This window comes from Cannabis sativa, chromosome 5 (assembly GCF_029168945.1).
Source record: "Cannabis sativa cultivar Pink pepper isolate KNU-18-1 chromosome 5, ASM2916894v1, whole genome shotgun sequence".
Lineage (NCBI taxonomy): Eukaryota > Viridiplantae > Streptophyta > Magnoliopsida > Rosales > Cannabaceae > Cannabis > Cannabis sativa.
Genome location: NC_083605.1, coordinates 58,146,691 through 58,174,255, shown reverse-complemented (window position 1 = coordinate 58,174,255; position 27,565 = coordinate 58,146,691). Strand labels below are relative to the sequence as shown.

Here is a 27,565-nt window from a genome sequence, read left to right as displayed (position 1 = left end):
TAGCGGTAGTATTTGACTCCAGCAGACCTGAAACATTTGGGCCTGAGGTAGTCCGGGTGGTGAAAGATTTTCTTGATGTGTTTCCCGAGGAGTTGCCGGGATTGCCGCCACAGCGAGAGATTGAGTTTGTTATTGATTTGGCACCTGGAGTCGAACCTGTTTCTAAAGCTCCATATAGGATGGCTCCAGCAGAACTCAAAGAGCTTAAGTTGCAACTTCAAGGGATGCTTGATATTGGGTTTATTCGACCCAGTGTATCGCCCTAGGGAGCTCCGGTTCTTTTTGTGAAAAAGAAAGATGGTTCCCTCAGAATGTGTATTGATTATCGGGAACTTAACAAGCTAACGATTAAGAATAAGTACCCGTTACCCAGAATCGACGATTTGTTCGACCAGCTTCAGGGAAAGACGGTGTTTTCAAAGATTGATTTACGGTCGGGTTATCACCAACTCAGAATTCGGGAGGAGGACATACCGAAGACTGCTTTTAGAACCAGATATGGGCACTATGAGTTTCTGGTAATGTCATTCGGATTGACTAATGCTCCTGCGGCCTTTATGGATCTCATGAATAGGGTGTTCAAGGATTTCCTCGATAACTGCGTTATAGTGTTTATCGATGACATTCTTGTATACTCTCAGTCAGAAGAGGAGCACGAGCATCATCTTCGAATGGTGTTACAGCGACTTAGGGATCACAAGCTGTATGCCAAGTTCAAAAAGTGTGAATTCTGGTTGTCCGAGGTGTCCTTTCTGGGTCATATTGTTGGGAAGAATGGAATTATGGTCGATCCAAACAAGGTAGAATCAGTGAAGAATTGGCCGAGGCCCAAATCTGTGACGGAAGTTCGAAGTTTTCTCGGGTTAGCAGGGTATTATCGACGTTTCGTCGAAGGATTCTCTAAACTTTCTATGCCCCTAACCGAATTGACCAAGAAAAATCATAGATTTGTGTGGTCAGATAAGTGTGAAACAAGTTTTCAAGAGTTGAAGCAGCGTTTGATAACAGCTCCGGTGTTAGCTTTGCCATCAGATCAAGAGAAATTTGTTGTGTATTGTGATGCATCCGGCAGTGGTCCGGGATGTGTTCGATGCAAGCCGACGCAGTCATAGCTTATGCCTCTCGTCAATTGAAGGATTATGAGCAGCGTTACCCAACTCATGATTTAGAGCTCGCTGCTGTGGTTTTTGCTTTAAAGATATGGCGACATTATCTTTACGGTGAAAAGTGTGAAATTTATACTGATCATAAAAGTCTTAAATACTTTTTCACCCAAAAAGATTTGAATATGAGGCAGAGAAGGTGGCTGGAGTTAGTTAAAGACTACGATTGTGAAATACTGTATCACCCCGGGAAGGCCAATGTTGTGGCCGATGCGCTGAGCAGAAAAGGTCCCGGTCAAGTGTGTACTATGGTTATGATAGCCCCTCAACTAGCCTCGGAAATGGTCAGTGCAGAGATTGAGTTTGTGGTCGGGAAATTACATAATTTAACACTCCAATCTGATCTGTTGGAGAGAATCAGAAAGGCACAACTGGAAGATCCCGAGCTAGTTAAAGTTCGAGATGAAGTAGTGGCTGATCGGCCTAGAGGCTTTTTAGTCTCGAGCAGTGGAATGTTGCTATATAAAGCTCGAGTTTGTGTTCCTAGTGTGGATGAGCTTAAGAAAGAGATACTTGATGAAGCTCACAACACGCCTTATTCATTGCATCCGGGAACCACCAAGATGTATCAGGATTTGAAACCCTACTTCTGGTGGTATGGCATGAAAAGAGATGTGGTGGACTACGTGTCCAAGTGTTTAACCTGCCAGCAGATTAAGGCTGAACATCAGAGGCCGGCAGGGTTATTGCAACCTTTAGTCCTTCCAGAATGGAAGTGGGAGGACATCGCTATGGACTTTGTAACTGGTTTGCCTAGAACTACGGGAATGTATGATTCTGTTTGGGTTATCGTGGACAGATTCACAAAGTCGGCTCACTTTCTACCAGTGAAAGTTACCTATTCAGTGGATCAAGATATCTTTGAATTGTATGTGAAGGAGATAGTTCGTCTCCATGGAGCCCCTAAATCTATTGTATCAGACAGGGATCCAAAGTTCACATCGAAGTTTTGGGTGAGTCTTCAGAAGGCTATGGGTACCAAGTTAAAGTTTAGTACAGCCTTTCACCCTCAGACTGATGGTCAGTCAGAAAGAACTATCCAGATTTTAGAAGACCTATTGCGAGCCTGTGTCATGGACTTTGAGGGTTCATGGAGTAAGTACTTGCCTTTAATTGAATTCTCCTACAACAACAGTTACCAAAGTACAATAGGGATGGCTCCCTATGAGATGTTATATGGTAGAAAATGTCGTTCTCCTATTCATTGGGACGAGACAGGAGAAAGGAAGTACCTGGGTCCAGAATTAGTACAGAGAACCAATGAAGCTATTGATAAGATCAAGGCTCGAATGCTTGCTTCTCAAAGCAGGCAGAAAAGTTATGCTGATCCGAAGCGTAGAGATGTTACATTTCAGGCAGGAGAACATGTTTTCCTGCAGGTTTCGCCAATGAAGGGTATTAGACGCTTCGGGAAGAAGGGTAAGTTAAGCCCTAGGTTCATTGGGCCATTTCAGATACTTGAGAAGGTCGGGCAGGTAGCGTATCGGCTAGCCTTACTACCAGCATTATCGGCTGTTCATGACGTATTTCACATTTCTATGTTAAGGAAATACGTGTCAGACCCGACTCATGTCTTGAGTTATGAAGCCCTTGAACTTCAACCAGACTTATCCTATGAAGAGCAACCTGTTCAGATTTTAGATAGAAAAGAAAAAGTTCTTCGGAACAAGACTATTGCACTGGTTAAGGTGCTCTGGAGGAACAGTAAGATGGAAGAAGCCACCTGGGAGTTGGAGTCGGATATGAGGACTCAGCATCCAGAGCTATTCAAGTTAGATTTCGGGGACGAAATCCTATTAACGGGGGGATAATTGTAATGACCGCTCTAGTATATGGATTAGTAAAGGCAATTAGCACTAACTTTAATTATTTTATTATTATTTGTGAATTAATTTAATTGTGGACCCCAATATTTAGAAATAAATATTAGAGTTATAATTTCTCAATTCCGGAGATTTTATTAAACTCTAGGGGTATTATCTAGCTTATATGTGTAATATGTTATTTTTGTAATTTTTGTTCGGCGACAACGGAAAATGCGATGGATGGCTAGATTGATCACATGGGTAAGTTTAGAACCTTATTTCATAGTGGGAAATATTTTAGAGAAAATATTTTATCGGGATTGAGCGGGGTTATGGAATTTGACCATTTTACCCCTAGTTTTGGTGAATACCCTAAGTTTGAGTCAAAGGGCAAATTGGACTTTTTGTTAAGTCATAGATAGGTGGCTTTCTAATTAATTGACACCTAGCCAAGCAACATTCAGCAAAGGAAAAAGGAGTTTTCCTAGTCTTTATGCTATTTAGAGAAAATAAGAAAAAAAGTTAAAAAAAAAAGAGAAAACCCTTTCTTTCTCTTCTCTCTTTTCGTACCAGCCAACCAAGGGTGAATTCATTGCTGGATTTTGTGTTTTCAGCAGAGATTGAAGGAGGAATTAATCAAGGTAAACCCTAGTTGCTCTTTAGTTATGGTTTTTCTCAAGTTTTATTTAGTTTCAAGAGTTGATTTTGAGTTTTAGGAGCTGTTAGGGTTAGGGTTATTTGGAGTTCGAATTTTATGTTTAGTTTGAGTTGTTTTAAAATCCTAGCAGCTGGTTTTGAGGTTGGTTGTAAGTTTTGTGCAAATTCTAAGCTTTGAGTTCAAGCTTTAAGCTTTAATGGCAAGTTGACATTTATTGTTTTGTTCTGTGAATTACTGGCTGGATTATATTGTTTGTACATTGAATAGGAGCTCTGGAAGGTTTCATGGCAATTGGTGAAGAATTGAGCAACAACTGAAAAGCTTGGGGAATACTGGTGCAAACCGGCTAGCCGGTTTGCAGTGCCACAAAAACCGGCTAGCCGGTTTTGGCAGGGTTCCCCGGGCCTTCAATTTTCTCAATTTTTGCCATTTCGGTGCCTCGGTTGGGTGTTTCCCCATTTCCAGAGTTAGAATAACCCCTTTAGAGTATAGCAGAACCTAGGGTTTTGGTTTGGTTTCACCGGGATTAGGGTTTTAATCATGTGGCTTACCCGGTTTCAATATGTGATTAGGGCATCCATCTAGCACGAGAATTCCGTTCAAGTCGGCCAACACACTTGAATTCGGAAAACAGGTAAGAACTGTGTATAATGTATGATGTGATTATCTGAATGTATGTATGTGTTAATATGTATACATGCTTATTTGTTGTGATCCATACACCACCAACACTTGTACGGTTGTGGTACGGAGTGCATTGGTAAGGTGTATGAAGTTTGGAAGTACATCATAGTGTTACCAGCACTTGTACGGGAAGGTACAAGGTGTCTGTGGTACAACACTAGATAGTACTCAAGGTGCGGTCATACCTTACCTACACTAATACGAAGGTATAATGAGTGCATGTGGTACATGGTACATGGTCGTGTCCTAGTTAGAACGTTCATACTCATCTGTTAAGCTCTGTAAGTAGGTGTATGGGCGCCTATTTACAGGTCGGAAATTATGTGATATGTTATATGCATTTCTTACTGAGTCTGTTGACTCACAGTTTCTGCTTCCATGTGTAGGTAAAGGAAAGGCGAAAGCTGAACAGGAGTGAACCTGAGCTCGGGTGAGATTGTACATGTCAAGCGGCGCGACCTGGAGTGTTCGGTCTCGGGACATCTGGGAGTTGTATTTTGAAAGTCGTTGTGCGACCTGTAACTCTGTGTATTTTGGAATGTATGCTTGAAAAGTAAATTTTGTAAAGTTTAAAAAATCGGGATCCCGGCACTTGTAAATATTTTATTAAATTACAAAGTTTAGTATTTAATGCAAAAGTTTTAATTTGACACGTTTTTCGAGAAATTTCTTTGATTAGCAAAGATTGCACAATAATTGAAAAAGCACTGTAGCGTGCCTTAGCATTAGGGCGTTACAGAAAAAGTTTTAACCGGAAAAAAATTTCCATCCTTAAGTTTTTCAATAGATTTTCAATGCTTATATCGATCTATAATACTATACGAACATAGCAATATATTTAGAATTCGAAATAAACACCGAAAAATGAAAAATGGAAAAAACTAAAATGGACCGATCGTGTTTATATATATATGCATGTATATATCACATAAATAAAAATGAATACTATGAATGTATTATGCGATAAAACATATATATAATATACAATATATATAAACATATATACACGTGAAAATGAAAAAATATATATATATACAGTATATAAATGTATATAATATATATAAGAATAAAGATATATATATGTATATACTGATGAAAATGTATATATAATATAAATGGTATGAATATAAATATATATACACACGAATAGATCTGAAAACAAATATATATATATAAAGAGTGTATGTATGTATATATATATATATGAAACTCAAATAAAATCAAGGCAGAGATAAAACCGCTCTAATACCAACTGTTAGACTATATATATAGTGTATGTAATATAGCATATACAAATGATATGAAATGCGGAAAATAAACTGTAATCATATCAATAATATATGCAATGAAAGGATCGATGTACCTCCAGCCATTGATCTTTGAGCTTCAATCCCTGCGATAGCTTCGGTATTGGAGTTCGGCCTTCCTCGCTCTCTCAACTCTCTTTAGATGGAATTTGCTGAATGAATTCAGAATGAGTGAGGAGCTCGGGGACCGAGACCCTATATTTATAGGTGAGATACTCCATCAGTATCTGCGCCACATTAATTGTCAGAATATTTTGACAATTAATTCAGGAAATCAAATCAAGTAATGAATATAGAAATCTGACCATATATAGAATATTACATAATTGATTTTGTCCAGATTCAATGAATATAAAATATTCATTTATCAGAAAATCAATTATTTATTTATTTCCTTAAATAGTAAATCATTTCCTTAATTAGAAAATAATTTCCAAAAATAAAAATATTCTAATACTTTCGTCTTAATTAAGTAAATTTAAGAGATAACATAGAGACATGAAATCAAACTTTAGAACATAAAAACATGTAAAAAAAAAAGAGTGAACAGAGGTCCCAACACTGAGAAGTTACATACTAATTTTCAAATAAAACATGAACACATAAGAAAAGTTTTGGCTGGTTTACTCAGATCCCATCATTATCTCCTGCAAGGTGTAAATAGTTTTGACCAACATGAACTCATCAGCCTTTCTCTCAATCTCAACTTGCATATTCCTGCAAAATTCACAATGATTGTCATGCTTGCTTTGATCTCCAGAGGTGGTACCATTTCCATGGTCTGGGACCTTAGAGTTCTCCATTCTTTTTTTCTATTTGGTGGGTATGATTCTAAGTGTACAAATGATTTGGTGAGAACCAATCTTCATGTTAATATGCCTTATATAAGTGCAATAAGTAGCTACATTACATGGTGCATTTAATTTAGAGTTATAATTTTGACAAACGTGGGCTGATTTTCATTATTAATTACTAATGTATTATTATTAATATTGCAGATTCATGAATGCATGCCAAGTCTATGCTGCTGAAAAAAACTTTCACTAATATGTGCATGTTCATTTATAAAAAAAAAAAAAAGATAATTTTTCACATATAACAAATTAAAGAGTTTAAATAATAAGGGTATTTTGTATATGTTTTTTAGAAAGAAAACTTTTCAGTTTCCTCTTATATAATGATTTTGTCTGTATCTATGTCAGCCAATATTCATTTTTTAGTGTATATTTGAAAATGTTATATTATACATCAACAATAAATAAATAAAAAAAAAATTCCTTCTATATTCTTGGTGAGCATGCGAGACAAATGACATGACTGCTGATGACTCAATAAATTAAAAAAAAAAAAGTTTTCTTTTATATTGAATCAAGATCCCTTGTCCAAGTTTAGTTTGGTATCCTATATATGTCTAACTAATACAATTATGCCACATCATTTAACACTAACAAGTAACAATTTCTTTTTATTTTTTTGTTAAAGTGTAACCTTTTTTTTCTTTAGTTTTTTATAATTAACATTGTCCCGTTATTTTCTTGTTGAAAATGATGTACAATCATATTATATAAACTAAATCAAAATGACTAGAACTATTTTTTAAAATAAATAAATAGACAATATGTGCCTTCGTCCACCTCGTCAGCCCTTTCTCATTCGTGAGCATTTGTTAGCATGCCTGCAAATGTATATACTTAGCTGTACACCAGCAATAAAAAAAAATAAACAGTTACCCTATATATATTTTGGAGGAGCATGCTTGTAAATGTACACTTTTTTCTAAATGATATATAAAATTTTAGAATTTAAAATATCAGCAAAAAACAATGTGAGATGAAAAGGTGGCCAACATTTATTCAGTGACCCTTTATATTTATATATAACAAATGATGGCCATTTACCCAACATTTATTCAGTTTTTTTAACATTTGCATTTATCAAGTTCTTCATTTCTATAACCCTATGGCTCATCTAAGTTTCAAACAATGTGCTTCAATAATAAAAGGTGAGCTCCAAGAATCAGGCCAAAGTGATTCAAAAAATTCTAAAGAGTGCAGCGAATCAAGCACTGAAGGTTCAATCAATATGAGTTTTGATGACTTACCACCTACAATGAAATGTCACAATAAGTGGTAAATCGTGCGTACCAAACCTAATTACAGCGTGTGTTGGAACGATCCTACGGTCCGATCGGGTTTCGGAGACTTCCGGCAAAGTCTTTCGCTAAAATAAATAACTATAGTATTCAGTAAGACTATTGGTAAAACTAGCTACATAGTGACGGATGTAGGTCGATCGTCGCAATAAGTGGTAAATCGTGCATACCAAACCTAATTACGGTGTGTGTTGGTACGATCCTACGGTCCGATCGGGTTTCGGAGACTTCCGGCTTAGTCTTTAGCTAAAAATAGCATGGTATTTCTCCTAAAAAAAGACATGCTGTAAAATTTTAAAAAATTCAAAAGAATTTAACATAATGAAAATAGGGTTTAAACATTTTGGAACGATCATACGGTCCGATCGGGTTTTGGAGACTTCTAGCAAAGTCTTTCGCTAAAATAAATAACTATAGTATTCGGTAAGACTATTTGGTAAAACTAGCTACATAGTGACGGATGTAGGTCGATCATCGCAATAAGTTATAAATCGTGCATACCAAGCATAATTACGGTGTGTTTTGGAACGATCCTACGGTCCGATCGGGTTTCGGAGACTTCCGACAAAGTCTTTCGCTAAAATAAATAACTATAGTATTCGGTAAGACTATTTGGTAAAACTAGCTACATAGTGACGGATGTAGGTCGATCATCGCAATAAGTGGTAAATCGTGCACACCAAACCTAATTACGGCGTGTGTTGGAACGACCCTACGGTCCGATCGGGTTTCGGAGACTTCTGGCTTAGTCTTTTGCTAAAAATAGCATGGTATTTCTCCTAAAAAAAAGACATCCTGTAAAATTTTAAAATTCAAAAGAATTTAAAACGACGAAAACAGGGTTCAAACATTTTGGAACGATCCTACTGTCCGATCGGGTTTTGGAGGCTTCTGCCAAAGTCTTTCGCTAAAATAAATAACTATAGTATTCGGTAAGACTATTCGGTAAAACTAGCTACATAGTGACGGATGTAGGTCAATCGTCGCAATATGTGGTAAATCGTGCATACCAAACCTAATTACGGCGTGTGTTGGAATGAACCTACGGTCCAATCGGGTTTTGGAGACTTCCGGCTTAGTCTTTCGCTAAAAATAGCATGGTATTTCTCCTAAAAAAAAGACATCCTGTAAAATTTTAAAAAATTCAAACGAATTTAACACGACGAAAACAGGGTTCAAACATTTTGGAACGATCCTACTGTCTGATCGGGTTTTGGAGGCTTCCGGCAATGTCTTTCGCTAAAATAAATAACTATAGTATTCGGTAAGACTATTCGATAAAACAAGCTACATAGTGGCGAATTATTATGTAGTCAAAAATGTATATTCATTAGTGTAAAAATAAAAAAAAAATAAAATTATTTCTATGTAATATTTTTATGAAATTAATCTAATATATTTTTATTAGAAAATAATATAATGTTCAGTTAATTTTGTAAAAAAAATAAAAAAGATAAACAAAAAATAAAAGTATTAAAGAAAATGTATTGTTTTTATTTAAAGAAATGTAAATGAAATTTTAAATAAATATTTTTATTAAAATTATTGTGATATATTTTATGTTGAAAATATATTGTTTGGATTTAATTGTGATTGTTGTTTGAATTAAAAAATAGCATTATTAAAAGAAAAGAAATGAAAAATAGCACAAATAGAGCCCAAAACTATGAAAATTGGTATTTTTGAAGTCTACAAAATCACCAATAAAGCAGCCCAAATTTGGGCCAAAAGCCCCTCTCTCGCGCCAGTGTCACACGCAGAGGCTCTCTGCACCTGGGCCCCACGCGTACATCACCAACAGGTGCCTTCGTCCACCTCGTCAGCCCTCTCTCATTCGTGAGCATTTGTTAGCATGCCTACAAATGTATATACTTAGCTGTACACCAGCAATAAATAAAAATAAACAGTTACCCTATATATATTTTGGAGGAGCATGCTTGTAAATGTACACTTTTTTCTAAATGATATATAAAATATTGGTATTTAAAATATCAGCCAAAAACAATGTGAGATGAAAAGGTGGCCAACATTTATTCAGTGGCCCTTTATATTTATATATAACAAATGATGGCCATTTACCCAACATTTATTCAGTTTTTTAACATTTTCATTTATCAAGTTCTTCATTTCTATAACCCTATGGCTCATCTAAGTTTCAAACAATGTGCTTCAATAATAAAAGGTGAGCTCCAAGAATCTGGCCAAAGTGATTCAAAAAATTCTAAAGAGTGCAGCGAATCAAGCACGGAAGGTTCAATCAATATGAGTTTTGATGACTTACCACCTACAATGAAATGTCGGTGCGGAGAGGAAGCTGTAGTTCGAATCTCATGGAGCAGACGAAATTCGGGTAGACGTTTCTATGGGTGTCCCAAATTTGTAAGATACATTATTGGCTTTGTTGCTTTTTCTTTTTGTATATATAAAAAAAACTAGCAACTCTAGTGTCTTGCTCGTTCATGCACTAAATTACACCTGAAAAAGAAAAATTCAGCGCACCCAAAATGGGATTAAGATCTCAAACCAGAAAATAAATTGCAAAATAGTTGATAATACATAATTTTTAGTTTCAATCCCCGGCAACGGCGCCAAAAACTTGTTGTGAAAATTTATATACGCAAGTATACGCAGTGAAACAAGTAATAAGTGATAAGTGAGATCGTCTCCACAGGGATTGCAAACAAAAATATGTTGTAAAACCAACTAATTACAACTTAAAGTAAAAAGAAATAACATGAAAGTGAATGAGCAATGATTCAAAATTAAAATAACAGTAATTAAACTTGCTAAAATTAATGCTATTGTTGCTAGAAAAATGCTTTCAAAAAGGAAAGAAAATACAATATGGTAAAAGTGGCTTGAATAGCTAATTCCTCATATGCTGGTTTTTCCCAGTTGCTACAGCATTACCTCAGCATTCCTGCCAGTGATAACAAAATTTCCTATGTGTTTATGAGAATTTTCAAAAACTCACAATTTAAGTTCTAACACCTAGTTCCATATATTCCTATATCGAACCAGATTAGAGAACACTAATTATGCATCAATTTTTAAGTTATGCAAGGTAAATAAAATATTCCTATTCCATTTACAAAGAAAAACCTAAATCTAGGATTTCTCTTGCTCCATTCAAGTTGAACTACTAGATCTAGCCCTTCCGGAACAAGATCTAGCTTAGCAAATTGTTATTAGTGGCCAAGAAACAACAATCAATTAAGAATTAGAACTCACTTGAATGAACAAAGGCAAAAATACTAACATAAGCTTTAAAATTAACCATACCCAACATAGGAGTTCATAGCTACTCAAGCCTTAAGAAAATTAGCTCATGTTCAACACAAAAATTACAATCCAAATTCGAAATTTCTCATCCATGGCTGCTGCCCTTTTTACAACTTAACAAGTTTTTGATATTCAAAGATAAGTAAGAAAAGAACAAAATATAAAAGGAAAGGGAAGAGAAATGCAAACAAAAAAAAGCTTGTGTCCTTCTCTTCTTTTGCACTTGGGTCCCCCTTCACTTTTCTTCTCTTTGTACTTTCTGCAATTAAAGCTCTTCTCCTCTTTTAGGTGTTGGGTCCTTAGGGTACAAAATGATACCCTAAAAATAGAAGCCCAATCTTTTTCCACTTTGGCCCACTAGGTTTTGTCTTTTTTCTTCCACAGCAGCCAGTTGGTGCATTTTAAGTGACTTGGACGAATTTGCTGATGTGGATAAGTGAAAGTCGTTTTTTAGACTTTTTCCACGTTTCTTCCCAAACTGCCCAGAATGCTATAGCATTGCTTCAGCATTTCTGCCCAGTTTTCAGCTTTTGTTCAAACTTTTCCTTTGCTTCACTTCCTTTTTCCTAGCAAATTAATTCTTCTTTCCCACAACAAATAAGCAACATTTAATTAAAAAAAAAACACACTTAACACAATAATTTTTACAAGACTCAAAAGTTAGCTTCCTAACTAGAAATTAAACTAAAACTACTTAAAATTAAACAACTAACCACATTTTTACTACTCTCCTCACAATATTTTCAGTTTAAAAGTATAAAAAATAACTCTATACCATAGAGTTATCACACCCCAAACTTAGATTATTGCTCGTCCTCGAGTAATGAAAACAGAAGAAACAAAACAACAAGAACAAAAGAAAAAAATGACAGCAACAATAACACCTTTGCAACAGAGAAGATAATGCTCATTTAAACTTGGTTTAGCGATGAAATTGCTCTCAGAATTAGATGGAATGGAAGTGAATTGGTGGTAGTGAATATGCATTGAACTTGTATGTTTCAATCGAGTTTTACATGCTATCTATGTCCTTAATACTTCTCAAGAATAATTCAATCAAATAAAGTGTGCAAATGCTTCCCACCAACACCTTGAATTTCTATAACAACTTCCCTTGATCCTCAAGTTTAAAAAGTTTGCTTCCATAAGTTGAATTTGCGTAACCCTCTCCACTAATGTAGTTTAGCTTTACATCCTAGATTAAAAGGACTTCCATAGGCTTGTAATGTGAGGCTTAGCTTTACATCCTAGATTAAAAGGACTCTTCTTTTCCTCTCAAATGCTCACCCAAAATTTCATTCTCAATCCCACTATATTCACTCACCAATTCTCTTGCTATATGTATGTAATATGTATATACATATCTATTTTTTTTTAAATCCAACTAGATAAAGAGAGAAAAAGCAACAACATTTTTTTTTTCTTTGTTAGGGGTGGTACACCCCAAACTTAGCCTTAAATTTGCTTTTTTTTTCTCTCTCTTATTTTATTTAATACTATGATTGTACATATGTATATGTATATTTATTTTTTTGTTTTTATTATTTTTTTTTTCATTTTTTTAACATATCTATATATATAGCAAGAGAAGGATTCTATTATTATGTGAATCAAAACTCTCACCACCCGAACTCACATCCCATCACGTCTTTAGTATGAACTTGTTTTTCGACATCTTACAAAGATTTATCCTCACTTCCCTATGTTGGAAATTATTTTACCAGGATCTTAGATCTACTCACAAGTATGTTGATTAACACCCTAAATATGAACTTTCTAAAACGATGAAATAAACACGTATAAAGTTTAGGAAACCTTACATTGGGTGCAGCGGAATATAATGACTCCTTCCGTTCAGATATCTAGCCCTTGATTCCTTTCTGTAGCAGAGCATTATCAATATCTGAACCTGGATCTCTTTCTCTGAATCTTTGATGCTGAAACTCTTGCTGAAAGTCTTTCTTCACGATCTTCCTCACTATGATTGAGGTATCACTTGCTGTGTGTGGGCACTCACTCATTCACTCAAGGAATTCGAAATATTGAAGAAGAAAAGAAGAGGGAAGTAGCAGCTAAAGATAGGGAGAGAGAGAGAGGCTTAGTTTTTTCTGAATCAGAAGTGTAATTTTCCTGAAGCCTTCACTATCTATTTATAGCATTCCACTAGGGTTAGGTTTGAATTATTTGGCATTAAAATAATGAAAATATCAGTTAAAATTTCCTACAAAAGTGGCCGGCCCTATACAAGTGGATTTGAGCCTTACTTTTTGCAATTTTGCAGTTTTATCTTTTCTGCATCTGATTTTCTCAAAAACGCCAATTTTCAAATTCAACCATTTAAATGCCAATTCTAAGTATTTATTAACTATAAATAATTATTAAATAATATTGTCATTTATCATATTTATTAATTGAACCATACATAGTATCATAATTAACAAATATGCCCCTAAAACTCTTTCTTTACAATTTCGCCCTTAGTGAAAAAATTCACAAATAGACATAGTCTAAATTGAGAATTATAATTGATTAATCAAAACCAATTATATGAGTCTTACAAGCAATATTATCTCAACTAGTGCGGGGACCATGTGTTGGAAATTATTTTACCAGGATCTTAGATCTACTCACAAGTATGTTGATTAACACCCTAAATATGAACTTTCTAAAACGATGAAATAAACACGTATAAAGTTTAGGAAACCTTACATTGGGTGCAGCAGAATATAATGACTCCTTCCGTTCAGATATCTAGCCCTTGATTCCTTTCTGTAGCAGAGCATTATAAATATCTGAACCTGGATCTCTTTCTCTAAATCTTTGATGCTGAAACTCCTTCTTGCGGAAAGTCTTTCTTCACGATCTTCCTCACTATGGTTGAGGTATCACTTACTGTGTGTGGGCACTACTCATACACTAAGAATTTCGAAATTTAAGAAGGAAGAAAGAGAGAGGGAGTGGTCGGCCAGATAGGGAGAGAGAAGGCTCAGGTTTTTCTGAATCAGAAGTGTCAGAAGAAAAGTGTAATTTTCCTGAAGCCTTCACTATCTATTTATAGTATTCCACTAGGGTAAGGTTTGAATTATTTGGCATTAAAATAATGAAAATATCAGTTTAAATTGCCTACAAAAGTGGCCGCCCATGCTTAGTGGATTTGGGCCTCACTTTTTGCAATTTTGCAATTTTACCTTTTCTGAATCTGATTTTCTCAAAAACGCCAATTTTCTAATTCAACCATTTAAATGCCAATTCTAACTATTTAATAACTATAAATAATTATGAAATAATATAGTCATTTATCATATTTATTAATTGAACCATACAAAGTATCATAATTAACAAATATGCCCCTAAAACTCTTTCTTTACAATTTCGCCCTTACTTAGTGAAAAAATTCACAAATAGACATAGTCTAATTTGAGAATTATAATTGATTAATCAAAACCAATTACATGAGTCTTACAAGCAATATTATCTCAACTAGTGCGGGGACCATGGGTCTATATAACCGAGCTTCCAATAAGTAGATCAAGAATTTATTACTAAAATTCACTAACTTATTAATTCTTCGTTGAATCCACGCATAGAACTTAGAATTTCACTCTCAGTATATAGAATGCTCTATATGTTCCACCATATAGACACATCATTAGTTATCCATTGTTATAATCCTAATTTGATCAATGATCCTCTATATGAATGATCTACACTGTAAAGGGATTAGATTACCGTTACACCCTACAATGTATTTATTCCTTAAAACACTTAACCCCGTATAAATGATATTTCAGCTTATGTGAAATGAGTACTCCACCATTTATGTTCGTTTGGTCAAGCTCGAAGGAGATCATCCTTTGCTTACTATTCGCCAGATAGAAGCTATAGATTCCATGTTTATGCTAGCGCTCCCACTCAATTGCACTACCGTGTTCCCAAAATGTACGTATCACCCTGACCTAAAAGTAGGCTTAACTAACAAATCAAAGAACACGAATAGCCTCTCGAGATTGAGCCTAATCATAACAGGATTAAGATCATTTGATCTAGGATCAACTAGGCGATATTGACTTGAATATATATTACGGTAAGTTTAATAAATCTAAGTCAAAGTTCAATATCGGTCCTTTCCGATGCATACTCCATGCATCCAACCTGAGCTTTACTTTAACCAATGCTCTGGAAAGAACATAGCACTTCTCCAAATGCAAGTAAACTCTGTTGTAGATTATCATATCAGTGAAATCCTATGTCTGATAAATCTAGGAAACTTTATTCATATAGTCATGTTTACTTTCCAATGTGTTGACAACACAATAAACAGGATCAAGTATGTGAAAAGGGTTTCAAATGAATTCATACATTATATACATATAATCATGAAATAAATCATGTGAACCATGCAACATTAAATGTTATTTCTGATCTATATTAATAAGTAAATCTGATTATATTGAAATGAGTTTTATTTAGGGCATAAAACCCAACAAACTCCCACTTGCACTAATATAAAACAAAAAGTGTGTTTCAAATAATCTCAACACCTCGATATACAAATCAAGTGTAGTAGTAGTAAATTCCTCGTAATAGGATCTGAAAGGTTGAATTAACCACAACCTTTTCTCCACCATTACTCTTCCTTAATCACAAAATTATTGATAATGTGAAATTCCTCTCTATATGTCTACTCTCTTGGGATACCGGATTCTATACATACCTTTGGCAACTACTTTTAGTTAATCAGGAAATTAACACTAGTAGTTTAGGCAATTTGGAATGGTGCCAAAAATGTATAGAACTTTCCTTAGACTGAATAAGTACCTTTCCTACAAATTTAACATTCAGTCTCTCTCTGGTGGATCTAGAGACTTCAGATAGGTTTTAACACTTATCCAAAATCACTATTCCACCCCCAGAGTAATCACCATCTTATCAGAAAGATTTTCTAGCACAAAGGCGAATTTCGAAATCTTATGTGGTGTAGTTTAAGAGTTTTAAACACACCCTCGTAGACTAACATATAGTTCCTCTTCTTAATCTTAAGATTTACTTGATTGTCTTCCAATGTTCTTCTCCTGGATTAATCTGATACCTACTCATTACTCCCACTCAACAGCAGGTGTCTGGTCTAAGGCATACAAAAGCATATCTAAGACCTCTCACTGTTGATTTAAGAAATTCTTTCATGGCTTTATCTTTCTGGAATAGTTAAGAATTTTCCTTAGATAAATAAAATCTATACCTAAGAAGTTGTGAAGCTTCTATAGATTGCCATTTGAAAGAAAATGCTTCAGCAACCTACTAAAGAAAGTTGCTTGCATTAGAGTAAGTAATTACCAGGTATACCACAAGCCATAGGTTTATATAAACTCAAACCTAGGAACAGGAAGTTCTGTTAAGTCCATTGAATGGACTTATAAACGAAAATTTCCTTTTATGTCCTTGTAATAGAAAACTTTAGGTTATTCCATGTGAATGGATTAAACCATAGTTCTTTTGGCTTTCTTCTTAGTTTCGTATCTTGACAATCCATTACTTTTTTAAACTCACAATGGATTTTAATCACTAGTGTCTCCCAAGTCATAAGAAGGTGAGTTCCTAGAAACTCTCCCACTACGACAAGGTACCGTGAATTATGTCTAAGAAAACTGAATGGTATTGATCTCTTCAGTTGTGACAAGACAACAGAGGCAGTGGGATCATCATATGTTAAATAAGATGATAGAACACTTTTGGAATCAAGAAATAAATATCTCCTTTATTTGCTACTTGATTTTCAGACTTAGTCATTATCTTAGAAAAGTAGTATTTGTTTGAACAAACACTTTCTTATCTATTGACAATGGGATGGTCCACCCCTAATCACTTAGAATAGCTAACAAACCATGGTTAACAGTTCTAGATTTTCTTAAGATTTTGATTAGGTCATCCATGAATCTAGTAATGATTTACATTAAGTACCTAACCATTACATCATTCTGAAATTGTATTACCATAGAAGGATTTAGGCAACGACTAGTAACTAATCATCAACATGCAACTCGAAATTTCTCAAGTGTTTAATATTCATCTTCTATTAATGGATTAAAACTGTATGGAATATGAGTTAGGTATTCTGTGACCAGGATCCACTTGCACTATTCTAAGAATTCTTTGATGTAACTAAACCTAAGTCATCAAAAGACACTACCACATTTTTTTTAATCTATGGCATTTGTATCTTGTTCATAGTGGATTTGACAAGATCAATCTCTGCAAAGAGTTAATATGCCTATATCCACTGAAAGTAGTTCATCTCATTCACAGATGGATGTACATTCAAGGGTGGATATGAGTTTTTTCGTTGTATTCTTAAAACAATAACTCTAGATTATACCTTTTAGCAAGAAATTTGAAATGTTTGAAAAATTTCAATAATTTCTAGCAATGGTTAAAACCATTAAGGTAAGTGGTTAAAGATCTTGCGAACTGATAGGGGTGGAGAAATAGTTAGTAGATATGCAGTTCAAAGATCATTAAATTGATTTTTGAATTATATCCAAACTTACCTCCCGTAAATTTCGAGTTGCATGTTGATGATTAGTTACTAGTCGTTGCCTAATTCCTTCTATGGTAATACAATTTCAGAATGATGTAATGGTTGTATACTTAATGTAAATCATTACTAGATTCATAGATGACCTAATCAAAATCTTAAGAAAAGCTAGAACTGTTAACCATGGTTTGTTAGCTATTCTAAGTGATTAGGGGTGGACTATCCCATAGTCAATAGATAAGAAAGTGTTTGTTCAAACAAATACTACTTTTCTAAGATAATGACTAAGTCTGAAAATAAAGTAGCATATAAAGGAGATATTTAATTCTTGATTCCAAAAGGGTTCTATCATCTTATTTGACATATGATGATCCCACTGCCTCTGTTGTCTTGTCACAATCGAAGAGGTTAATACCATTTAGTTTTCTTAGACATAATTCACGATACCTTGTCGTAGTGGGAGAGTTTCTAGGAACTCACCTTCTTATGACTTGGGAGACACTAGTGATTAAAATTCATTGTGAGTTTAAACAAGTAATGGATTGTCTGTTGGATATTATTTTACCAGGATCTTAGATCTACTCACAGGTATGTTTATTAACATCCTAAATATGAACTTTCTAAAACGATAAATTAAACACATATAAAGTTTAAGAAACCTTACATTGGGTGCAGCGGAATTAAATGACTCCTTCCGTTCAGATCTCTAACCCTTGATTCCTTTCTGTAGCAGAGTATTATCAAGATCTGAACCTGGATCTTCTTCTCTGAATCCTTGATGCTGAATCTCCTTTGCTGATGATCTTTCTTCACGATCTTCCTCACTATGATTGAGGTATTGCTTGATGTGTGTGGGCACTACTCTAATCACTAAGAGAGGTTCGAAATATGAAGGAAGAATAGAGAGAGAGAGTGGCGGCTAGAGAAGAGAGTGAAGGCTCAGTTTTTTCTTATTCAGAAAGTGTAATTTTTCCTGAAGCCTTCACTATCTATTTATAGCATTCCACTAGGGTTAGATTTGAATTATATGGCATTAAAATAATGAAAAAATCAATTTAAAAAGATAAAATAGGTGGCCGGCCCTGGCTAGGTGGACTGGGCCTTGATTTGTGCAATTTTGCAATTTTAACACCTTTTGTATCTGATTTTCTCAAAAATGCCAATTTCCTAATTCAATCATTTAAATGCCAATTCTAACTATTTAATAACTATAAATAATTATTAAATAATATTGTCATTTATCATATTTATTAATTGAACCATACAAAGTATCATAATTAACAAATATGCCTCTATTAACTCTTTCTTTACAATTTCGACCTTACTTAGTGAAAATTTCACAAATAGACATAGTCTAATTCGTGAATTATAATTGATTAATCAAAACCAATTACATGAGTCTTACAAGCAATATTATCTCAACTAGTGGGGGGACCATGGGTCTATATAACCGAGCTTCCAATAAGTAGATCAAGAATTTAGCACTAAAATTCACTAACTTATTAATTCTTCGTTGAATCCACGCATAGAACTTAGAATTGCACTCTCAGTATATAGAATGCTCTATATGTTCCACCATATAGACACATCATTAGTTATCCATTGTTGTAATCCTAATGTGATCAATGATCCTCTATATGAATGATCTACATAGTAAAGGGATTAAATTACCGTAACACCCTACTATGTATTTTATCCTTAAAACACTTGATCCCGTATAAATGATATTTCAGCTTATGTGAAATGAGATCTCCACCATTTATTTTCGTTTGGTCAAGCTCGAAGGAAATCATCCTTTGCTTACTATTTGCCAGATAGAAGCTATAGATTCCATGTTTATGCTAGCGCTCCCACTCAATTGCACTACCGTGTTCCCAAAATGTACGTATCACCCTGACCTAAAAGTAGGCTTAACTAACAAATCAAAGAACACGAATAGCCTTTCAAGATTGAGCCTAATCATAACAGGATTAAGATCATTTGATCTAGGATCAACTTGGCGATATTGACTTGAATAGATTTTACGGTAAGTTTAATTAAATCTAAATCAAAGTTCAATATCGGTCCTTTCCGATGCATACTCCATGCATCCAACCTGAGCTTTACTTTAACCAATGTTCTGGAAAGAACATAGTATTTCTCCAAATACAAGTAAACTCTTGTTGTAGATTATCATATCAGTAAAACCCTGTGTCTGATAAATCTAGGAAACTTTATTCACATAGTCATGTTTACTTTCCAATGTGATGACAGCACAATAAACATGATCAAGTGTGTGAAAAGGGTTTTAGATGAATTTATAAATCAAATAGACAAGCTATTGATAAAATAAACCAAAACATACACAAATGAATGAAAAATACTTCTGTTTCTTTATTGATGTTGAATAAAATAGATTACATTGAAATGGAGTTTTATTTAGGGCATAAAACCTAACATTGTCAAGATAAGAAATTAAGAAGAAAAGCCAATAGAACTATGGTTTAATCCATTCACATGGAGTAACCTAAAGTTTTCTATTACAAGGACATAAAAGGAAATTTTAGTTAATAAGTCTATTCAATGGACTTAACAAAACAACCCGTTCCTAGTATTATAGGTTTGAGTTTATCTAAACCTATGGCTTGTGGTATACCTGGGAATTACTTACTCTAATGCAAGCAACTTATTTTAGTAAGATGCTGAAGCATTTTCTTTCTAATGGCAATCTATAGAAGCTTCACAACTTCTTAGGCATAGATTTTATTTATCTAAGGAAAAGTCTCAACTATTCCAGAAAAGATAAAGCCATGAAAGAATTTCTTAAATCAATAGTGAGAGGTCTTAGATATGCTTTTGTATGCCTTAGACCAGACACCTTCTGTTGAGTGGGAGTAATGAGTAGGTATCAGATTAATCCAGGAGAAGAACATTGGAAGACAATCAAGTAAATCTTAAGATTAAGAAGAGGAACTATATGTTAGTCTATAAGGGTGTGTTTAAAACTCTTAGACTACACCACATCAGATTTCGAAATTCGCCTTTGTGCTAGAAAATCTTTCTGATAAGATGGTGGTTACTCTGGGGGTGGAATAGTGATTTTGGAGAAGTGTAAAATCTATCTGAAGTCTCTAGGTCTACAAGGAAAGGACTGAATGTTAAAGTTGTAGGAAAGGTACTTATTCAGTCTAAGGAAAGTTCTATACATTTTTGACACCATTCCAAATTGCCTAAACTACTAGTGTTAATTTCCTGATTAACCAAAGGTAGTTGCCAAAGGTATGTATAGAATCCAGTATCGCAAGAGAGTAGACATATAGAGAGGAATTTCACATTATCAATGATTTTGTGGTTAAGGAAGAGTAATGGTGGAGAAAAGGTTGTGGTTAATTCAACCTTTCAGATCCTATTACGAGGAGTTTACTACTACTACACTTGATTTGTATATCAAGGTGTTGAGATTATTTGAAACACACTTTTTGTTTTATGTTAGTGCAAGTGGGAGTTTGTTGGGTTTTATGCCCTAAATAAAACTCATTTCAATATAATCAGATTTACTTATTAATATAGATCAGAAATAACATTTAATGTTGCATGGTTCACATGATTTATTTCATGATTATATGTACATAATGTATAAATTCATCTGAAACCCTTTTTTACATACTTGATCCTGTTTATTGTGCCGTCAACACATTGGAAAGTAAACATGACTATGTGAATAAAGTTTCCTAGATTTATCAGACACAGGGTTTTACTGATATGATAATCTACAACAGAGTTTACTTGCATTTGGAGAAATGCTATGTTCTTTCCAGGGCATTGGTTAAAGTAAAGCTCAGGTTGGATGCATGGAGTATGCATCGGAAGGGACCGATATTGAACTTTGACTTAGACTTATTAAACTTACCGTAATATCTATTCAAGTCAATATCGCCAAGTTGATCCTAGATCAAATGATCTTAATCCTGTTATGATTAGGCTCAATCTCAGGAGGCTATTCGTGTTCTTTGATTTGTAAGTTAAGCCTACTTTTAGGTCAGGGTGATACGTACATTTTGGGAACACGGTAGTGCAATTGAGTGGGAGCGCTAACATAAACATGGAATCTATAGCTTGTATCTGGCGAATAGTAAGTAAAGGATGATCTCCTTCGAGCTTGACCAAGCGAAAATAAATGGTGAAGATCTCATTTCACATAAGTTGAAATATCATTTATACGGGCTTAAGTGTTTTAAGGATTAAATACATTGTAGGGTGTAACGGTAATCTAATCCCTTTACAGTGTAGATCATTCATATAGAGGATCATTGATCAAATTAGGATTATAACAATGGATAACTAATAATGTGTCTATATGGTGGAACATATAGAGCATTCTATATACTGAGAGTGCAATTCTAAGTTCTATGCGTGGATTCAACGAAGAATTAATAAGTTAGTGAATTTTAGTGCTAATTATGCTACTTTGTATGGTTCAATTAATAAATATGATAAATGACAATATTATTTAATGATTATTTATAGTTATTAAATAGTTAGAACTGACATTTAAATGGTTGAATTAGAAAATTGGCGTTTTTGAGAAAATCATATGCAGAAAAGATAAAACTGCAAAATTGCAAAAAGTGAGGCCCAAATCCACTTGTATAGGGCCGGCCACTTTTGTAGGGAATTTAAACTGATATTTTCATTATTTTAATGCCAAATAATTCAAACCTAACCCTAGTGGAATGCTATAAATAGATTGTGAAGGCTTCAGGAAAATTACACTTCTGATTCAGAAAAACTGAGCCTCTCTCTCCTCCTATCTTTAGCCGCCACTTCCCTCTTCTTTTCATCTTCAAAATTTCGAAATTCTTAGTGTGAGAATAGTGCTCACACACAGCAAGTGATACATCAATCATATTGAGGAAGATCGTGAAGAAAGACTTTCAGCAAGAAGGAGTTTCAGCACTAAAGAATCAGAGAAAGAGATTCAGGTTCAGATATTGATAATGCTCTGCTACCAAAAGGAATCAAGGGCTAGATATCTGAATGGAAGGAGTCATTATATTCCGCTGCACCCAATGTAAGGTTTTCTAAACTTTATATGTGTTTATTTCATCGTGTTAGAAAGTTCATATTTAGGGTGTTAATCAACATACTTGTGAGTAGATCTAAGATCCTGGTAAAATAATTTCCAACATAACTTTGATGGGTATTAAGAAAAACTAGGCTTTTGGCTCAATGAGGGGTGACTATTGACAATCAAAATTTTTTTCGGGTTAGCTTGGAAGGCTCAATCGTCCAAAAATGGCCTAAATCATTTCCAAGTTGTAAAGCTAGCTAGGATTTCGCCTCAAGAATGATGCTAACCAATTCTAGATGCTTAAACTTTCTCAAGGTGTTAGCTATTCTAGAAACTCAAAGTATGGTGGGATAAAACAAGTACACATATTTGAAAGAATTCTTCTTAATTAGCATTTAGATAAAATAGCATTTTAAACTTAGCATTTTCAACACACAAAAATCAGGGCATATCACAAATGAAAGGAAATGGTTATTTTTCATCATCGAGCGGCGCTAAACCAAGCTAAAGAAAAATGACATATACTTCTCAGTTGCAAGCTAACACAACATAGCACAACATGACCATATAACATCACTAACATGACCTTAACTACACAATGTTGCTACACAAACAACTAAAGACAGCAATAAAGATAACCAATCTCAACAAGAACACACAAAACAATAACACATAACTAACATCGTTTAAACTAAACAAACAGAACTCTCACACATATTTACAGTAATCAAATAGGTTAAGGAAAGAGAAAACTCCCTCAAGGGTCGGGCTCTTTGCCATCAATCGGATGCCAAGGCGCAAGAATCTGATCTAAAAAATCTGGATATCCCGGGATAACTTTGCGCAAGTTGTTTTGCATTGCACGCCTCACCCACATGTCTCTTTCCCTTTCATACTCCAAGTTTATAGATATTTTTTTTGAACCCAATACTCCCAGTTGTTGCAGCATTGCCTCAGCAATTCATTCTTTTATGCATCCCTGTTTCAAAATGCTGAGCCAATGCTATAACTCCTGGGACCTGCTGCTTTAAACAACAATTCCTGCTTTTCAGCATATTTCAATAACTTCATTTTCTGCCTTGCACCTGCAACAAAAATCAACACCATAGCAAAATCATTAGTAACTGTAGAAATTTGAAAATTATATATATGTAATTATATAAGTATGCATATAATAATTTTTTTTTCTTTTTCTTTTTTTTTTCAAGGGGTGGCACACCCCAAATTTAATTTTAATCACGCTCTTCTCTCTTTTTTTTACAAGGGGTGGCACACCCCAAACTTATTATATAATATATATAACTAAATATAATCTTGTTCTTCCGCTCTTGGGTTGCCCAAATATGATACAATAAGGCCATGGCAACCCGAACTCCTTTTTTCCTCAAGCCTCTTCCAAAGTGATGGAGGTCTTTGCTCGATCAATCTCACCACCCCCAAACTTCACTCCTTGACCTTTCACCAAGAATTTTCTTCTTGAAAGTGCATCACATAGTTCCACCACCCCATCAGGGTATACTCTCACCACCAAGAAAGATCCATCACACCTTGAATCTAGTCGTCCATGAGTAACCTTCGTTAAAGAGTTAGAAAAAATCACTTGTTGCCCAACTTCAAACATTTGAGACCGAATTTTTCTACTAAGCTTCTTTTTCTTTCTCTTCTTTTTGGGTGGTTTTTTAGGATCAAATGATGTTTTATCTTTGCTTTCTCGTGGCTCGTGATCCTTAGCAATTTCTTTAAGGGGAATCTTCTTTCTCACCTTCTTACTATTTTTGAATTTAGACTCCTCAACCATGTTAGGTTCCATATCCCCAATTGCTAAGCATTCTCCTATTGCATCCGGGGCACGCATAGGATGGAAGACCTTGAATGTGGCTTGCTCATCTTGAGCTCTCATGGTAAGCTCTCCTTTTTCAACGTCTATCAAAGACCTACCCGTAGCAAGAAATGGCCTCCCTAAAATAATTGGAATTTCCCTATCTTCCTCATAGTCAAGAATAATGAAATCGGCCGGAAAAATGAACTTATCAACTTGTACCAAAACATCTTCAATTTTTCCATCTGGATGGGCCATAGAACGATCTGCTAATTGTAAAGTGACGGTGGTTGGCCTTGCTTCTCCAATTCCCAACTTCCTAAAAATAGACATAGGCATGAGATTAATACTAGCTCCCAAGTCACAAAGAGCTCTTCAAACATCTCGACCCCCAATAGAAATTGGAATTGTAAAGCTGCCCGGATCTTTCAATTTGGGTGGCATTTTACTTTTCAACATAGCACTACAACCCTCTGTTAAAGTGACAGTTTCAAACTCACCAAGCCTCCTTTTCTTTGTCAAAATGAACTTTAAAAACTTCACATAGGTTGGCATTTGCTCCAAAGCTTCCACTAATGATATATTGATGTGGAGCTGCTTTAAAACATCAAGAAATCTCCGGAATTGACCATCGTCTTGCTGTTTCTTGAATCGTTGAGGAAACGGTGGAGGTCGCTTTTGCAAAGACTTTTCTGCAGCAGAATGCTGACCTGATGCTGTAACATCTATGGCAATTTAAGCAACTGATTTTGCTGGTTTTTTCTTCATTTCCCCCTCTTTTTGGATTGAAGAGTGCTCCGTACTGCATGTTGCAGCCACATTTGACTCAAGAATTTTTCCACTTCTCAAGGTTACCGCTTTGCAATGTTCTTCGCCATCTCTTAGTGGTCTATTCTTCAAATCATTGGCCAATTGTCCCAATTGAATTTCAAGATTCTGAAGAGATGCTGCCTGGCTTTGAATTACATCGTCATTCTTGGCCATATAATCTCTCATTAAGCTCTCCAAAGAACTAGTTTGAGAGCCTTGAGGTTGGTGTGGTTGTTGAGGTCTTGGTTGTTGAGAAAATCCAGGTGGAAATGATTGTTTTCCTTGTGCTTGTGCTCCACTTGAACTTGCTCCTTGACCTCCCCATGAAAAATTGGGATGATGCTTCCATGCCGGATTGTAGGAGTTTGAGTATGGATTGTTGTTGCGGTTGAAATTTTGATTACCCACATAGCAAACCGAAGCTGGATTTTAAGGGCAATTTTCAAAAGTATGCCCATCACCACAATACACACAAGAAATTTCTGCCCTTTGAATGGCAGCGGCTGGTTGTACACTTCCTCCCATATTCATGTTCTTCAAAATGTTGGTCATTGAGGCCATTTGAGCGGTTAGAGCGGTCAAAGCATCTACTTCAAGAACACCCGCTACTTTTCGACTTGTAGGAGCTCTATTAGTTGACCATTGATAGTTGTTGCTAGCTATCCTTTCCAAAATCTCAAAAGCTTCATTGTAAGACTTGGAAAGAATGGCTCCATTAGCTGAAGCGTCCAACACCATCCTAGATGCCCAATTGAGACCATTGTAAAATGTCTCAAGTTGGATACAATGAGGAATACCATGGTGCGGGCACTTCCTCAACAACTCCTTGAATCTTTCCCATGCATCACTAGTAGTCATATCTTCCAATTGTTGAAAGGACATGATCTCACTTCGAAACTTTGCATTTCTTGTTGGAGGAATGTACTTCCTCAAGAATTTTTCAGCCAAGTCATTCCAGTTAGTCATCGAATCGGGAGGGAGAGTATTAAGCCAAGCTCTAGACCGATCCCTCAAGGAAAATGGGAACAACTTCAATCTTAAAGCCTCTTCACTTACTCCTTGTAGCTTGAAAGAATCACTCACCTCCAAAAATGAGCGAATATGGAGGTGAGGATCTTCCGTTGGCGACCCACCAAATTGACCAACCGTTTGGAGCATTTGAAACATGACGGGTTTGAGCTCAAAGTGAGGTGCTTGAATTTCGGGTCTCACAATACCCGGATTAAGCTCATTGAACATAGGGGCTGCATACTCTCTTATTGCTCAGGCTCTATCATCGGCCAAAGCAATAGGATTGGCTTCATTATGAGCATCCCCAACTTCAAATCTGTTGGGTTTTGTGCCCTAAATAAAACCCATTTCAGTATAATCAGATTTACTTATTAATAAAGATCAGAAATAACATTTTATGTTGTATGGTTCACATGATTTATTTCATGATTATATATAATGTATGAATTCTATTTAAGTCCAGAACATATGAATTTGTTAATGATTATAGTGTTGTCAGCACAGTGGAATATAATCTTAATTATATGTTCGAAAGTTTATTCCCTGATTTGTCAGAACACTGGATTTAGACTGACATGGTATAATCAGCGATAGGTATTCTTACACCTTGGAAAAGTGTTATGTCCTTTCCAGGACATTGGCAAAGTTTACCAGTATCGGATGTATGGAGTATACATCGGAAGGGACCGATATTAAACTTTGATTAGATATATTAAAATTTACCGTAATATCTATTCAATTCAATATCACCCGTTGATCCTAGATCAAATGATCTTAATCCTGATATGGTTAGGTTCGATCTCAAGAGTACTATACATGTTCTTTGATTTGTTAGTTAAGTGATAACTCTATGAAAATAGAGTTATTTATAACTTTTTGGGTATTAAAGTAGCTTTGTTCTCAAGTATTTTTAGCTTATTTTAGTGAATTTTAATTAGTTTTGTTTAGTTTTAAATAAATATTAATTTTAATACTTTTTAGATTAGTTTTGGTTAAATTTTGTAATATTTTATCAATTTAGTTTAGTTTCCCTTTTCATAAGTGTAATTCTTAATGTTGTGTATTTTTGTAAAAAGATTAAATGTATATTTTGAACTTATTGTCAAAATTGAGAGAAATGATGTTAAAATCCATGGATTTACTAAAAGCCCATTTGATTTATTAAGAAATATTATCATGACTTTAATTGGGCTATTGTACAAAAGAATGAGATTTGGGCTCACTAAAAGAAAAAGAAAAAAAAAAACAAAGAATGAAGGGAAAAAAATAGGCCACGTGATATTGCAAGGTAT

General features: G+C 34.8%; 1 protein-coding gene and 1 non-coding gene across 2 annotated transcripts; one reads left to right on the top strand and one right to left on the bottom strand.

Moving 5' to 3' along the window:
- Window positions 1-24,827: 24,827 nt before the first annotated feature.
- On the bottom strand, window positions 24,828-26,228 carry LOC115710785 (uncharacterized). The gene is made up of 3 exons (XM_061116559.1): window positions 25,736-26,228; window positions 25,256-25,684; window positions 24,828-25,168 (listed from the first exon to the last, which is right to left on the bottom strand). Exons 1-3 carry the CDS (start codon window positions 26,226-26,228, stop codon window positions 24,828-24,830), a joined length of 1,263 nt encoding a protein of 420 aa, XP_060972542.1.
- On the top strand, window positions 26,056-26,162 carry LOC115711787 (small nucleolar RNA R71). The gene has a single exon (XR_004010662.2). It is a non-coding gene; the product is annotated as a small nucleolar RNA R71 (small nucleolar RNA).
- Window positions 26,229-27,565: the final 1,337 nt, after the last annotated feature.

What these genes read in the sequence shown, in the direction of transcription:
- LOC115710785 (XM_061116559.1), bottom strand. Translation starts at nt 26,228, where the DNA reads ATGACTAACTGGAATGACTTGGCTGAAAAATTCTTGAGGAAGTACATT. An exon ending in TCAAAGGGCAGAAATTTCTT is followed by an intron (nt 25,685 to 25,735) that starts GTGTGTATTGTG and finishes CTTAAAATCCAG; the next exon opens with CTTCGGTTTGCTATGTGGGT. An exon ending in AAATGTGGCTGCAACATGCA is followed by an intron (nt 25,169 to 25,255) that starts GTACGGAGCACT and finishes TAGATGTTACAG; the next exon opens with CATCAGGTCAGCATTCTGCT.